The sequence below is a fragment of the Pleurodeles waltl genome, chromosome 9, assembly GCF_031143425.1.
Source record: "Pleurodeles waltl isolate 20211129_DDA chromosome 9, aPleWal1.hap1.20221129, whole genome shotgun sequence".
Lineage (NCBI taxonomy): Eukaryota > Metazoa > Chordata > Amphibia > Caudata > Salamandridae > Pleurodeles > Pleurodeles waltl.
The window spans coordinates 1,172,597,019-1,172,614,003 of record NC_090448.1 but is presented as its reverse complement, the minus strand read 5'-3'; the positions used below and the strand labels follow the sequence as shown (position 1 = coordinate 1,172,614,003).

Sequence of the window (16,985 nt, the reverse complement as noted above, 5' to 3'; positions counted from 1 at the left end):
AGGCCTGCAGATTGCAGAGCCTTCAAAACCTTCTTCAGGTGGACCAGGTGATCCTGCCAGGTGGAGCTAAAGACAGCAATATCATCAAGATAAGCTGTGCTAAAGGACTCCAAGCCAGCAAGGACTTGATTCACCAACCTTTGGAAGGTGGCAGGGGCATTCTTTAAACCAAAGGGCATAACAGTGAACTGATAATGCCCATCAGGTGTGGAGAATGCTGTTTTCTCTTTTGCTCCAGGTGCCATTTTTATTTGCCAGTACCCTGCTGTCAAGTCAAAGGTACTTAAGAATTTGGCAGCACCTAATTTATCTATGAGCTCATCAGCTCTTGGAATTGGATGAGCATCTGTCTTGGTGACAGAATTGAGCCCTCTGTAGTCCACACAAAACCTCATCTCTTTCTTTCCATCTTTGGTGTGAGGTTTGGGGACTAAGACCACTGGGCTAGCCCAGGGGCTGTCGGAGCGCTCAATTACTCCCAATTCCAGCATCTTGTGGACTTCCACCTTGATGCTTTCTTTAACATGGTCAGATTGTCTAAAGATTTTGTTCTTGACAGGCATGCTGTCTCCTGTGTCCACATCATGGGTACACAGGTGTGTCTGACCAGGGGTTAAGGAGAAGAGTTCAGGAAACTGTTTTAGGACTCTCCTACAATCAGCTTGCTGTTGGCCAGAGAGGGTGTCTGAGTAGATCACTCCATCTACTGTGCCATCTTTTGGGTCTGATGACAGAAGATCAGGGAGAGTTCACTCTCTGCCTCCTGATCCTCATCTGTTACCATCAACAGATTCACATCAGCCCTGTCATGGAAGAGTTTAAGGCGGTTCACATGGATCACCCTCTTGGGGCTCCTGCTTGTGCCCAGGTCCACCAGGTAGGTGATCTGACTCTTCCTTTCTAGTACTGGGTAAGGGCCACTCCATTTGTCCTGGAGTGCCCTGGGAGCCACAGGCTCCAGAACCCAGACTTTCTGCCCTGGTTGGAACTCAACCAGTGCAGCCTTTTGGTCATACCAAAACTTCTGGAGCTGTTGGCTGGCCTCAAGGTTTTTGGTTGCCTTTTCCATGTACTCTGCCATTCTAGAGCGAAGGCCAAGTACATAGTCCACTATGTCTTGTTTAGACTCATGGAGAGGTCTCTCCCAGCCTTCTTTAACAAGAGCAAGTGGTCCCCTTACAGGATGACCAAACAGAAGTTCAAAGGGTGAGAATCCTACTCCCTTCTGTGGCACCTCTCTGTAAGCGAAAAGCAGACATGGCAAGAGGACATCCCATCTCCTTTTGAGTTTTTCTGGGAGCCCCATGATCATGCCCTTTAATGTCTTGTTGAATCTCTCGACCAAGCCATTAGTTTGTGGATGGTAAGGTGTAGTGAATTTATAAGTCACTCCACACTCATTCCACATATGTTTCAGGTATGCTGACATGAAGTTGGTACCTCTGTCAGACACCACCTCCTTAGGGAAACCCACTCTGGTAAAGATACCAATGAGGGCCTTGGCTACTGCAGGGGCAGTAGTCGACCTAAGGGGAATAGCTTCAGGATACCTGGTAGCATGATCCACTACTACCAGGATATACATATTTCCTGAGGCTGTGGGAGGTTCTAGTGGACCAACTATGTCCACACCCACTCTTTCAAAGGGAACCCCCACCACTGGAAGTGGAATGAGGGGGGCCTTTGGGTGCCCACCTGTCTTACCACTGGCTTGACAGGTGGGGCAGGAGAGGCAAAACTCCTTAACCATGTTGGACATATTGGGCCAGTAGAAGTGGTTGACTAACCTCTCCCACGTCTTGGTTTGTCCCAAATGTCCAGCAAGGGGAATGTCATGGGCCAATGTTAGGATGAACTCTCTGAACAGCTGAGGCACTACCACTCTCCTAGTGGCACCAGGTTTGGGGTCTCTGGCCTCAGTGTACAGGAGTCCATCTTCCCAATAGACCCTATGTGTTCAATTTTTCGTGCCCTTGGACTCTTCAGCAGCTTGCTGCCTAAGGCCTTCAAGAGAGGGACAGATTTCTTGTCCCTTACACAGCTCCTCCCTTGAGGGTCCCCCTGGGCCTAAGAGCTCAACCTGATAAGGTTCAAGCTCCAAAGGCTCAGTTCCCTCAGAGGGCAGAACTTCTTCCTGAGAAGAGAGGTTCCCTTTCTTTTGCTGTGTTGCAGTTGGTTTCCCAACTGACCTTCCTGTTCTCTTGGTAGGCTGGGCCATTCTTCCAGACTCCAGCTCTACTTGTTCACCCTGTGCCTTGCATTGTGCTCTTGTTTTCACACACACCAGTTCAGGGATACCCAGCATTGCTGCATGGGTTTTTAGTTCTACCTCAGCCCATGCTGAGGACTCCAGGTCATTTCCAAGCAGACAGTCCACTGGGATATTTGAGGAGACCACCACCTGTTTCAGGCCATTGACCCCTCCCCATTCTAAAGTAACCATTGCCATGGGATGTACTTTTCTCTGATTGTCAGCGTTGGTGACTGTGTAAGTTTTTCCAGTCAGGTATTGGCCAGGGGAAACCAGTTTCTCTGTCACCATGGTGACACTGGCACCTGTATCCCTCAGGCCCTCTATTCTAGTCCCATTAATTAAGAGTTGCTGTCTGTATTTTTGCATGTTAGGCGGCCAGACAGCTAGTGTGGCTAAATCCACCCCACCCTCAGAAACTAGAGTAGCTTCAGTGTGGACCCTGATTTGCTCTGGGCACACTGTTGATCCCACTTGGAGACTAGCCATACCAGTGTTACCTGGATGGGAGTTTGGAGTGGAACCTTTCTTGGGACAGGCCTTGTCTCCAGTTTGGTGTCCATGCTGTTTACAGCTATGACACCAGGCCTTTTTGGGATCAAAGTTTTTACCCTTGTACCCATTGTTTTGTGAAGAGGCTCTGGGCCCACCCTCCTGTGCAGGTTTTTGGGGGCCTGTAGAAGACTCTTTACTATTTTTAGTTTTGGTTGTCTCATCACCCTTCCCCTGGGGAGTCTTTGTGACCCCCTTCTTTTGGTCACCCCCTGTTGAAGTCTTGGACACCCTTGTCTTGACCCAATGGTCCGCCTTCTTTCCCAATTCTTGGGGAGAAATTGGTCCTAGGTCTACCAGATGCTGATGCAGTTTATCATTGAAACAATTACTCAATAGGTGTTCTTTCACAAATAAATTGTACAGCCCATCATAATTACTTACACCACTGCCTTGAATCCAACCATCTAGTGTTTTCACTGAGTAGTCTACAAAGTCAACCCAGGTCTGGCTCGAGGATTTTTGAGCCCCCCTGAATCTAATCCTATACTCCTCAGTGGAGAATCCAAAGCCCTCAATCAGGGTACCCTTCATGAGGTCATAAGATTCTGCATCTTGTCCAGAGAGTGTGAGGAGTCTATCCCTACACTTTCCTGTGAACATTTCCCAAAGGAGAGCACCCCAGTGAGATCTGTTCATTTTTCTGGTTACACAAGCCCTCTCAAAAGCTGTGAACCATTTGGTGATGTCATCACCATCTTCATATTTAGTTACAATCCCTTTAGGGATTTTCAACATGTCAGGAGAATCTCTGACCCTATTTATGTTGCTGCCACCATTGATGGGTCCTAGGCCCATCTCTTGTCTTTCCCTCTCTATGGCTAGGATCTGTCTTTCCAAAGCCAATCTTTTGGCCATCCTGGCTAACTGGATGTCCTCTTCACTGGGGCTATCCTCAGTGATTTCAGAGGTGTTGGTCTCTCCTGTGAGGGAACCAGCATCTCTGACTATTATTTTTGGAGTTAGGGTTTGAGGGACCCTGTTCTCCCTAGATAGGATTGGTAGGGGGGAATTGTCCTCCAAGTCACTATCCTCTTCCTCTGAGTTGCCACCCTCAGAGGGGTTGGCCTTTTCAAACTCTGCCAAAAGCTCCTGGAGCTGTATTTTGGTAGGTTTGGGGCCCATTGTTATTTTCTTTATTTTACAGAGTGACCTTAGCTCCCTCATCTTAAGATGGAGGTAAGGTGTGGTGTCGAGTTCCACCACAGTCACATCTGTGCTAGACATTTTGCTTCTAAAAGTTGGAATACTTTTTAAGAATCTACAACTGGTTCTAGAATCTAATTCAAACTTTTACAAACTTTTAAACTCTAAAAGAAATGCTAAACAGGATCTAACACAAGGCCCTAGCAGGTCTTTTAAGAATTTAGAAAACTTTTCAAATTGCAAAAATCAATTTCTAATGACAATTTTGGAATTTGTCGTGTGATCAGGTATTGGCTGAGTAGTCCAGCAAATGCAAAGTCTTGTACCCCACCGCTGATCCACCAATGTAGGAAGTTGGCTCTGTATGTGCTATTTCAAAGTAAGGAATAGCATGCACAGAGTCCAAGGGTTCCCCTTAGAGGTAAAATAGTGGTAAAAATAGATAATACTAATGCTCTATTTTGTGGTAGTGTGGTCGAGCAGTAGGCTTATCCAAGGAGTAGTGTTAAGCATTTGTTGTACATACACATAGACAATAAATGAGGTACACACACTCAGAGACAAATCCAGCCAATAGGTTTTGTTATAGAAAAATATCTTTTCTTAGTTTATTTTAAGAACCACAGGTTCGAATTTAACATGTAATATCTTGTTTGAAAGGTATTGCAGGTAAGTACATTAGGAACTTTGAATCATTTCAATTGCATGTATACTTTTCAAGTTATTGACAAATAGCTACTTTAAACGTGGACACTTAGTGCAATTTTCACAGTTCCTGGGGGAGGTAAGTTTTTGTTAGTTTTACCAGGTAAGTAAGACACTTACAGGGTTCAGTTCTTGGTCCAAGGTAGCCCACCGTTGGGGGTTCAGAGCAACCCCAAAGTCACCACACCAGCAGCTCAGGGCCGGTCAGGTGCAGAGTTCAAAGTGGTGCCCAAAACACATAGGCTAGAATGGAGAGAAGGGGGTGCCCCGGTTCCGGTCTGCTTGCAGGTAAGTACCCGCGTCTTCGGAGGGCAGACCAGGGGGGTTTTGTAGGGCACCGGGGGGGACACAAGCCCACACAGAAATTTCACCCTCAGCAGTGCGGGGGCGGCCGGGTGCAGTGTAGAAACAAGCGTCGGGTTCGCAATGTTAGTCTATGAGAGATCTCGGGATCTCTTCAGCGCTGCAGGCAGGCAAGGGGGGGGTTCCTCGGGGAAACCTCCACTTGGGCAAGGGAGAGGGACTCCTGGGGGTCACTTCTCCAGTGAAAGTCTGGTCCTTCAGGTCCTGGGGGCTGCGGGTGCAGGGTCTCTCCCAGGCGTCGGGACTTAGGATTCAAAGAGTCGCGGTCAGGGGAAGCCTCGGGATTCCCTCTGCAGGCGGCGCTGTGGGGGCTCAGGGGGGACAGGTTTTGGTACTCACAGTATCAGAGTAGTCCTGGGGTCCCTCCTGAGGTGTTGGATCTCCACCAGCCGAGTCGGGGTCGCCGGGTGCAGTGTTGCAAGTCTCACGCTTCTTGCGGGGAGCTTGCAGGGTTCTTTCAAGGCTGCTGGAAACAAAGTTGCAGCCTTTCTTGGAGCAGGTCCGCTGTCCTCGGGAGTTTCTTGTCTTTTCGAAGCAGGGGCAGTCCTCAGAGGATGTCGAGGTCGCTGGTCCCTTTGGAAGGCGTCGCTGGAGCAGGATCTTTGGAAGGCAGGAGACAGGCCGGTGAGTTTCTGGAGCCAAGGCAGTTGTCCTCTTCTGGTCTTCCTCTGCAGGGGTTTTCAGCTAGGCAGTCCTTCTTCTTGTAGTTGCAGGAATCTAATTTTCTAGGGTTCAGGGTAGCCCTTAAATACTAAATTTAAGGGCGTGTTTTAGGTCTGGGGGCTTAGTAGCCAATGGCTACTAGCCCTGAGGGTGGGTACACCCTCTTTGTGCCTCCTCCCAAGGGGAGGGGGTCACAATCCTAACCCTATTGGGGGAATCCTCCATCTGCAAGATGGAGGATTTCTAAAAGTTAGAGTCACTTCAGCTCAGGACACCTTAGGGGCTGTCCTGACTGGCCAGTGACTCCTCCTTGTTGCTTTCTTTGTTCCCTCCAGCCTTGCCGCCAAAAGTGGGGGCCGTGGCCGGAGGGGGCGGGCAACTCCACTAAGCTGGAGTGCCCTGCTGGGCTGTGACAAAGGGGTGAGCCTTTGAGGCTCACCGCCAGGTGTCACAGCTCCTGCCTGGGGGAGGTGTTAGCATCTCCACCCAGTGCAGGCTTTGTTACTGGCCTCAGAGTGACAAAGGCACTCTCCCCATGGGGCCAGCAACATGTCTCTGGTGTGGCAGGCTGCTGGAACTAGTCAGCCTACACAGACAGTCGGTTAAGTTTCAGGGGGCACCTCTAAGGTGCCCTCTGTGGTGTATTTTACAATAAAATGTACACTGGCATCAGTGTGCATTTATTGTGCTGAGAAGTTTGATACCAAACTTCCCAGTTTTCAGTGTAGCCATTATGGTGCTGTGGAGTTCGTGTTTGACAAACTCCCAGACCATATACTCTTATGGCTACCCTGCACTTACAATGTCTAAGGTTTTGTTTAGACACTGTAGGGGTACCATGCTCATGCACTGGTACCCTCACCTATGGTATAGTGCACCCTGCCTTAGGGCTGTAAGGCCTGCTAGAGGGGTGACTGACCTATACTTGCATAGGCAGTGAGAGGCTGGCATGGCACCCTGAGGGGAGTGCCATGTCGACTTACTCGTTTTGTTCTCACTAGCACACACAAGCTGGCAAGCAGTGTGTCTGTGCTGAGTGAGAGGTCTCCAGGGTGGCATAAGACATGCTGCAGCCCTTAGAGACCTTCCTTGGCATCAGGGCCCTTGGTACTAGAAGTACCAGTTACAAGGGACTTATCTGGATGCCAGGGTCTGCCAATTGTGGATACAAAAGTACAGGTTAGGGAAAGAACACTGGTGCTGGGGCCTGGTTAGCAGGCCTCAGCACACTTTCAATTGTAAACATAGCATCAGCAAAGGCAAAAAGTCAGGGGGCAACCATGCCAAGGAGGCATTTCCTTACACCTATAAATACCAGAAACAATCACCAACAATAATCAAATGTTCTGGTGTTTGCGCAGAGCATCTGCCAGTTCGGAACCCTTGTTTGACTAGGAGAACTCAGAGTGCCAAGGCTTTTGTCATCCTGGGTATGGAGCAGGTATGCAGCAGATTGTAGTGAGTATGGATCTGGTCCAGAGTTGGTCTGAAGCAGCTCCAGAGGATATGGAGAGAGTATAGAGGAGGCCCGGAGTGGGTATCGATCATGTTCGGAATGGGCAGAGCGGGTATGAATCAGGTCTGCAGTACGTATGGGACAGGTCTGGAATAGGTATCAAGCAGGTCTGAAGTGGGTATGGAGCACGTGTGGAGTAGGTATGGCGGAGGTCTGGAGTGGGTATGGTGGAGGTCTGGAGTTGTGGGTATGGAGCAGGTCTGGAGTGGGTATGGAGCAGGCCTGGAGTCGGTATGGTAACACAAAAGGATGATGAATGGAGAGCTGAAACTTAAACATTCACCCGCCAAGTCAGAGATCTAGGTTTAATCCATTGTTCTTTTGCTCACCATCCCACCCCAGTTTGGACCCAGCCATATGTAAATCAGTTTTGACCCTGTTCCCTATGAGAACAGTGCAGCCCGAACTGCCTGGCCAGGTCCCTCCTGTACTGAAAACAAGCATCCTAGAACTGGTTTCAGGTTATCACCCTTCATCAGCCAGGCCAACTTGAATCCAGTGGCACAGTGAGCAAGGGACCCATGTCTGGGCATACCCTTCCCAATTAGGGCAACTTTAGCAACACAAAAGGATGATGGGCGGAGTGCTGAAACCTTTCAAACACTCACGCCCAGTCACAGATCTGGGTTTAATCCATTGTTCTTTAGCTCACCATGCCACCCCAGTTTGGACCCAGTCATATGCACATCAGTCTTGACCCTGTTCCCTATGGGAACAGTCCAGCCCGAACTGCCAGGCCAGGTCCTCCCTGGGCCAGAAACAAGCATCTGGGGACCGGTTTCAGGGTATAACCCTTCATCAGCAAGGCTAGCTTGAATCCAGTGGCACAGTGAGCACGGGACCTACATCTGGTTATACCCTTCCCACTTAAACCAACTTAAGCAACAGAAAAGGATGACGGACGGAGTGCTGAAACTTTTCAAACACTCACCCCCAGTCACAGGTCTGGGTTTAATCCATTGTTCTTTTGCTCTTCATGCCACCCTAATTTGGACCCAGCCATTTGCAAATCAGTCTTTACCCTGTTTCCTATGGGAACAGCCCAGCCCGAACTACCAGGCCAAGTCCTCCCTTGAGTGAAAACAAGCATCCTAGGACTGGTTTCATGGTATCACCCTTCATAGCCAGGCTAGATTGAATCCAGTGGCACAGTGAGCACGGGAGCCACGTCTGAGCATACCCTTCCCACTTAGGGCAACTTTAGCAACACAAATTGAGTGGGTACGGAGCAGGTGTGTGGTGGGTATGGCGCAAGTCTGGAGTGGGTACGGAGCAGGTCTGGAGTGGGTATGGAGGAGGCCTGGAGTGGGTATGGAGGAGGCCTGGAGTCAGTATGTAGGAGGTCTGGAGTGGGTATGGAGCAGGATTGGCGTGGAGTGGGTATGAAGCAGGACTGGCATGGAGTGGGTATGGAGCGAGTCAAGAGTGGATATGGAGCAGATACGGAGCAAGACCGGAGTGGGTATGAAGCAGGCGTCGAGTGGATATGGAACGGATCCAAATTGGTCCGGAGTAGGGTGATTGTGTGAGTTAGGCCTCATGCATCTAGCCCTGCTTTCACAGAACGATGGTGTCTGAGTCTTTACTTGATCACAATTGTCTTTCCAGTTTGATTTAGATGAAGTGGGAGGACCATATCCTCATTTGCAGCAAGTGTTTTTAAGTCTGGCTACAGACAGCTTTTCAGTTAGCCAAAGCATAAGCCATCAACATCAGAAACATACAGAGAAGATTTGGGTTAGACCCTTCAACACAGCCTCGTGCTGCAACCACTTGCTCAACTTGAGGCAATTCTAGATTCTAGATTCACATACTGTGCATTATTCCACCCATCCTCTTTGCTTTGGGGGTTGGAAAAGTATCTTAATTAAAGTTTTTTGGGCATCAACCACTGGCTGTTGTTTGAAAGATGTCTGTATAAGAAACGAAACATCTAAAACCAAGACAGTTTCCAAAGCTGTGCAGTTAGGGCCATATGTGCAGGCATGGCCTTGTCTATCTTTAGGCAGAGGGTGCTTCTGGGCGATAGAGTCTGGCAGAGCAGCTTCCACAGCATTCCCAGCTGTGAGGGAAGAGTGTGCCTTTGGACCATTCATAACAAGATAGGACCTGTACGTCTGATCTCACCCCCCCTCATCCGACCCCCTCTGCCGTCAGATGCTTCAGTGCATGCTGAGTAAAGTAATGCAACATACACAGAGACTCACCTGTCACTGCCGCGCAGCATCTTGGGATCCAGGTATCGGTAATCATCCGTATCCTGCAGTGGGCAGAGGAAGGGAGTCAAACACATGTTCTTTCCATACCTACCAATGATATACCTTCTGTGTACTATCAGAATCAATAGCATATTAACACTGTGTTACAGCCATGATACAGGCAGCACTGCTACATACAGACATACTGGCACTGTACTGCAGTTACAGCAGCACAGCTACATACAAACTGGGAAATGCACTGCACTACAGGCCTGAGACCGGCAGCACTGCTAGATACAAACACATTGGCGCTGCACTGCAGTTATAGCAGCACAGCCACAGACAATCCGGGACATGCATCGCACTACAGAGCAGAGACCAGCAGAACTTCTATATATGTACATTGGTGCTGCACTGTAATCTTGCCATCTTCAGAAGGGCTGCAGATAATTAAAACTCAGGTGCTGCGTTCCCTAGCCCAACCCAGAGGAGTAGCTACCAAAGGGCTACCTGCCCCTGAAAAACTGGTTTCACAAATGATTTCCCCTCTTGTTCCCAAATGCTAGCTTATTTACCTAAAGGATAGAGCAGCCCCTCTCCCAAGTATTCAGCATTTGCCCTTCAAATGCAGCTTATCTTTCGAAGCTACCCTTCTGAGCCAACACCCGTGTGGTTCCTGCCAGGGAAAGGTAACGCCTTTCTTCCATGTAGGCTTCTATTATCTCCTTTCCTGGGAGTTTTAGCTGAAAGCTGGGACAGACCCGGTGCACAACCATTAAGGGCACAGGAGACTATGGGCAACAAAGCGGCAACTTTAGAAATGTTTCCCACTGCAAAAAGTTACATTAATTTCGACCTGAGTATCAAGTCAGGCTTAATGTAACAAGTTGTTTGATACCTTGGAGTATCATCTTTGGTTGCACCATTCAGGAGTTAGTACAGCTGAAGGGGTTCACCGTGTAACTTTGTACTTGCCAATGGGTTACCAAGTCCTTCCACAGTAAAAACAACAGTTTCACAATTTTGTTAGGACAGGTAAAATATATGCTCTGTTCTCAAAATATGCTGCACCCTGGCTTAGAGGATGTTAGTTCCCGAGGGCCTGGGGAGTTATTCTGTTGAGGGTCAAAGGTGTGGTGTCCCAGAGGGTCAAGGGTGTGGGGTCCTAGAGGGAGGTGTTGGCCTTGTTACTGGTTTAAATGGTAAAGTCAGGTTAGCAGTTTAACACTGCTCTTCCAGTCTGCGGCGGCAAACTAGGAGACCTGTGTTACCGTTGTCACACCGAAGGTGGCACAACCAGTGCTGCCCTCCCTGGGGCGACCCTCTAACTCAAATGCCCCAGGTGCCACATTCAGAAACGTTTAAGTAAGCTATCTTATGCCAACTGGGTATCAACCAATCAAACATACTCAGTTTTAGGGTCAAGGAGAGGCTCAGAGTTCTGTTTAGTAGTCCTCAGTGCACTCTCAGAGCGGAAAAAACAGTAGCATCAGTCCAAAACTTTGAGAGCTCCATAAAAAAGAGGTATTTGCTTATAATCTTTAACTATACGAACTTGACATGATTAAGAGACACTGTATATAATAATGGAATAACTGGAGAAAATTAATGATATAACCTTTGGTGTAAGTATCACAATAATGACTGTGCAATGACATTGTGAAAAACGTCATAGGATTGAAACTGGGTAATGTACTTGAAATATTAAGGCATTACACTGTATTGTATTTCAACATTTATGTAGCACTTACTACCACTGTGTAGGGCGCTGAAGCGCTTGCTTCCATGGGTAGCATGCAACACAGTGTAGGGTGTGTGGTTGTTTAGTCTGTTGTCTTTGTTTTGACCCTATGTAGAAAGTGTAATTTCTCTCTATTTTTTTCTTTTTTTTAATAACAATTATTGTTGCAAGTGTTTTTTCACTGGAAATTGGGAGTAGCTGCTTTAGAAATTATAACACTAAGGATGACAATCTGCATGGATTGTATTTAGCCATGAGGAACCTACTCGATAGTAAATTAGTTGTGAAATACGTTTGGACTTAAAATTTGCTCCAAAAGGCAAACATTGAAAATCCTTTCTTTTGTGTTTCAGATTTAAAACCTAAAGAAAACACAGTCTCATTTCGACAGACTCACATACACTAGCACTGCAGAGACTTACAGGGAGGCGGCAGACTGGTACTGCACTATCCCAGCATTTCTGTAGATTGGTGAGGCACTCCGCTCTTGAGATTAGCAGCATGGTGACATACATACGCACTGAACTCCTGAGAGTGGCGGCAAGCAAAATGTTAGTTTATAACCCAAAGCTTTCTCCTCCCTCTAATCTCAATCTCTCATCCTGTTCCACCTTTCCCTTGCTATATTCTTTCTTCGGTACTCAGTCCTGCCTGTGTGAATGTGCCTGGCACCTATCGCCTTGCAGCCACTCACAGGAGTGCAGTGCCTGTGTATTGTATGTGTGAATGTACCTGCGGGTAGAGGGTGTCAGATCCTGAGGGTAGAGTATGTTGGCTTGAGAGGATCTAGAGAGGTTGTCACTTGAAGGTCTACAGTGTTAGGTCCCAGATGGTCTAGGGTGTGGTGTCCCAGAAGCTTATGGATGTGGGGTCCCAGAGGGTCGAGGATTGCGGGACCCAGAGCGTCGAGGGTGGCGGGACCCAGAGCGTCGAGGGTGGCGGGACCCAGAGCGTCGAGGGTGGCGGGACCCAGAGCGTCGAGGGTGGCGGGACCCAGGGCGTCGAGGGTGGCGGGACCCAGGGCGTCGAGGGTGGCGGGACCCAGGGCGTCGAGGGTGGCGGGACCCAGGGCGTCGAGGGTGGCGGGACCCAGGGCGTCGAGGGTGGCGGGACCCAGGGCGTCGAGGGTGGCGGGACCCAGGGCGTCGAGGGTGGCGGGACCCAGGGCGTCGAGGGTGGCGGGACCCAGGGCGTCGAGGGTGGCGGGACCCAGGGCGTCGAGGGTGGCGGGACCCAGGGCGTCGAGGGTGGCGGGCCCCAGGGCGTCGAGGGTGGCGGGCCACAGGGCGTCGAGGGTGGCGGGCCCCAGGGCGTCGAGGGTGGCGGGCCCCAGGGCGTCGAGGGTGGCGGGCGCCAGGGCGTCGAGGGTGGCGGGCGCCAGGGCGTCGAGGGTGGCGGGCGCCAGGGCGTCGAGGGTAGCGGGTGCCAGGGCGTCGTGGGTGACTGGTCCCAGAGGGTCGTGGGTGACTGGTCCCAGAGGGCCGAGGGTGGCGGGTCCCAGAGGGTCGAGGGTGGCGGGTCCCAGAGGGTCGAGGGTGGCGGGTCCCAGAGGGTCGAGGGTGGCGGGTCCCAGAGGGTCGGGGGTGCAGTGTCGCGGAGGGTCGAGGATGGCAGGTCCCAGAGGGTCGAGGATGGCAGGTCCCAGAGGGTCGAGAGTGGCAGCTCTTAGAGGGTTGAGGGTGGCGAGTCACGGAGGGCCAAGGGTGGCGGGTCCCAGAGGGAAACTCAGTGTTTATGTTAATAGCGTTGTCAGCCCAACTAAAATGAGCCAGAAATTCTGGTTAAACTCCTGGAAAGAGAAGAACTCTCCAATGTCCCAGAGAACTGCAGGGCTGAGTGCTAAAGTGGAACTACCACTCCCTCTACATCTCCCTCTACAGCCCCCTCTGCCGCTCCCTTTTCTGCTCCCTCTACCACATCCTCTACAGCTCCCTCTACCATTCTCTCTACAGCTCCCTCTACCATTCTCTCTACAGCTTCCTCTAGCATTCTCTCTACATCTTCCTCTGCTGCTCTCTCAACAGCTCCCTCTTCCGCTACTTCTACTGCTCCCTCTACAGCTCCCTCTACCGCGCCCTCGCTACCGCTCCCTCTCTACTGCTCCCTCTCTACCGCTCCCTCTCCTGCTCCAAGCCACAACAAGACTAACATAGAGACAAAGAAAGTTGTGTCCTTCTGCCTGGGGTATCAGCCACTTTGATTTCACCTTGTTTACAACAGAACTGGAATCACAGGGAAAGGACAAGGCTCCCTTTCCCCTTGGCTCCTCATCATGTAGCAGTGCACAACAAGAGCACCACTCAGCCTGGATCAGAACCAACCACAGCACGGAAACTGCCCTTTTTGCCGCCATGGGTGACATCCACATGACCCTGAAGGAGACATGACGGCCTTCAACCTCCCAGACCTCTCTGCAGCATTTGACACGGTCTGGCACCTCATCCTCGTGCAACATCGGAATCCTAGGACACCAGTCCGACGGATCTGCCCCTTCTTGACTGGAAGGACCCAGTAAGTCAGCTTGGCACCGTATAATTTGGACACTTGATACCTCATCTGCGAAGTTCCTTCTGGATCTTCCCTGAGGCCAACATTATTCAGTGCCTACATGATCCCTCTATCATCTGCTTTTACAACATCAATGTCTTCTCATACGCTAATGACATGCAACTCATTCTCCCCTTCTTGGAAAAGACAACCAAGTCCTGGCTCAAGTTAAATGCCTGCATGACTAAAATTGTCCATTGGATGAAGACCAACTGTCTGAAGCTGAACACAGACGACCAAAATCATAATGTTTAGGATGAGCACATCACCGTGGGACTCCACGTGGTGGCCAACAGAGCTAGGACTCGCATCCACCCCCAGCATTCACACCGAGAACCTTGGAATCATCATCGACAGTAAACTCTGCATGACCGCCCAAGCCATATCCGCCTCATGCATCTATACCCTGAAGATGCTGAGGAAGATTTTCAAATGGCTCCCAAGCAGCACCAGAAAACCATCACACACACCCTGTTCCCAAGCAAGCTGGACTACTGGAAAACCCTCTAACCCGGGTCAGCAAAAAACTCACCAGAAGGCTGCAGACCATTCAGAACTCAGTGGCCAGAACCACCCTCAACCTCCCACACCGTACTCCTATCATGCCACACCTTAAGGAGCTCCACTGGCTCCACAGTCACAAACAAGCAAAATTCAAGCTCCTCACCCACACTTTCAAGGCACTACATAACTCTGGCCAAGCATACCTCAACAATCGCATCTGCTTTTCCAAACCTTCCAGACATCTCTGCTTGTTCGGACTCCTACTTTGACAGCAGATCTGGTGTCTGGTGGTCAAGACTTCTTCTACATCATTGGTTCCCAACCTGTGGTCCGGGGACCCCTAGTGATCTGCAAAGCCTCCTCAGGGGGTCCGTGACTGCTTGGAAAATGTAATATTATTAACAAATTAGGTCCCCAGCTTTCAGTAATGACTCATTGGGGAGGTCTCCGGATTCCAATAATGATTCAGTGGGGGTCCCCGGGTTCCAGTACTGATAAAGTGGAGGTCCACAGAAGTCAAAAAGTTGGGAACCACTGTTCTACATCATTCCTAAGGCGTGAATGCCTCCCACCCCCTCACTTTCTGAATTGCACAAGAAGCTGAAGAGCTTGCTTTTTGATTTGTCCCACTCGGCCTTAGGTTTGGCTCGAGTCACACCTGACTCAGCACCAGGATAACCTCCCAGTCTTAGTGCGCTCTTCAAGTCTGCTCAGGTAGGGGGTTCCTTTTGCCCAGCTGTAGGTGGCAGGCCTGGTTTGTAGTGGGTACCTAAGGTACTTACACCATATACCAGGTCCAGTTATCCCTTATTAGTGAAATGTAGGTAGTGTTCTAGCAGCTTAGGCTGTCCAGAGGTAGCTGTAGCAGAGCAGCTTAGGCTGAACTAGGAGACATGCAAAGCTCCTGCAATACCACTATAGTTACACAGTACATATACATAATAAAAGACAATACTCAGTATTACCAAAAATAAAGGTACTTTATTTTAGTTACACAAGGCCAAAAATATCTTAGAGGCAATACTCCTTCCGGAGCTAACTATTATACACAATATATACACTAGTAACCAAAATCAGGTAAGTAAACAGTCATAGAATAGTGCAAACAATAGAAAAAACAATGGATTGCAATCGGCCTAGGGGCAACACACACCAAATCATATACTAAAATAGTGGAATACGAATCACAAATTCCCCCCTAGGCAAGTGTAGTGTGTAGGGGGGGGCGCTGGGAGTGTAAGAAAACCCAAAAGGTGAGTAAAGTGCCCCACCCCAGAGCCCAGAAAAGTAGGAGTAAGTACTGCAGGTTTCCTCAGGACACACTATAAGTCGTGATATGAGAACCAAGCAAGACTGCAATCAACAAACAGTGGATTTCTGGACCTGAAGACCTGCGGCGAGAGGAGACCAAGTCCAGACGTCTCAGAAGATTCCAGGAAGGACAGGAGCCCCTGCCAACCTAGAAGATGGTGCAAAAGTGGATTCTCCTGTAAGAAGAAGAGTACAGAGGAGCACCAAAGAAGATGGCTGCGGGTTCCTGCGTGGTGCAGGAAATGTCCCACGTCGAGTTGTTGGATGCAGGCTGTTTGCGTCGCTGGATTCCGCCAACAGCCTTGGTTCACACAAGTACGTGGTTTGCGTCAAAATGGAGCTGCCTGGACCCAGGAGGGACCTGGGGGTCTCAACTCAGACTGAGGAGACAGAGAGTGCTCTGAGCACTGCAGAGAGCCCACAGAAGACCAGGCAGCACCCACAGGAGTCCCAGGACATGGGGACAAAGAAGATGCAAAGTGCGGTCGACGCAGCACAACAAAGGAAGGTCCCACGTCGCCGGAGAACAACTCAGCGAGTTGTGCGTCGCAGGATGGAGTGCTGGGGAAAGGCTACACTGTGCACAGAGGATTCTTGGAAGAAGTGCCCAGAAGCCCAAGGAGGTGGAGATAATGTGGTGGACAGGGGTACTGTCGCAGCCCGTGGAGGCAAACTCTTACCTCCACCAAATTTGGACAGCTGGACCTTAGGACAGTCTGTGTCACGTTGGTCCACCACTGGTTTTCTAGGGAGCACGCACGTTGTCAGGAGAGGAGTCCCAGAGTACCAGTCATCATCGCAGAAGGGTGCCTGCTGAAGCAGGGAAGTGACTCCACAGGAGATTCCTTCGGTTCTTCTGGTGCAGGGTGAAGACAGCGAGTCCTCAGAGCGTGCACACCTTGGAAACTGTTACAAATGCTGGCTGGAGCTGAAGTTGCAGGTCACAGGTGTCGTCCTGGATACTTTGTTGCAGTTACATCGGTTCCTGGAGCAGTCTGCGGTTGATCCGACGGTCAGAAGCTGAAGCAGAGGATGCAGAGGAGTCCTGGTGGAGTCTTGCAAACCCAATCTGAGGAAACACCCAGAGGAAAGACTCTAAATAGCCCTGAGAAGGGGATTGGCTACCTACCCAGGTACGCACCAATCATAGGTGGCACTGGCCACTCAGAGGTCTTCAGAGTGTCCCCACACCTTGGAATCCAAGATGGGTAATGCCAGGGACACACTGGAGGAGCTCTGGGCACCACTCCTGGGGTGGTGATGGACAGGGGAGAGGTCACTCCCCTTTTCTTTATCCAGTTTCACACCAGAGCAGGGGCTGGGGGTCCCTGAACCGGTGCACCCGCTGTGTCCTTCAAAGCATTTCCAGAGGCTCTGGGAGGCTACCCCTCCCAAGCCTGTAACACCTATTTCCAGAGGGAGAGTGTGTAACACCCTCCTCCCAAAGGAAATGCATTGTTCTGCCTTCCGGGGAATGAGCTGATCAGT

General features: G+C 50.2%; 1 protein-coding gene across 1 annotated transcript in view; it reads right to left on the bottom strand.

Moving 5' to 3' along the window:
• The window catches only part of SCFD1 (sec1 family domain containing 1), a 354,775-nt gene that overhangs the window by 54,453 nt on the left and 283,337 nt on the right, over positions 1 to 16,985 (bottom strand). Inside the window, exon 21 of the mRNA XM_069209057.1 lies at positions 9,404 to 9,456. Coding sequence (XP_069065158.1) covers positions 9,404 to 9,456 — 53 coding nt within the window. The remainder of the gene's footprint in view (positions 1 to 9,403; positions 9,457 to 16,985) is intronic.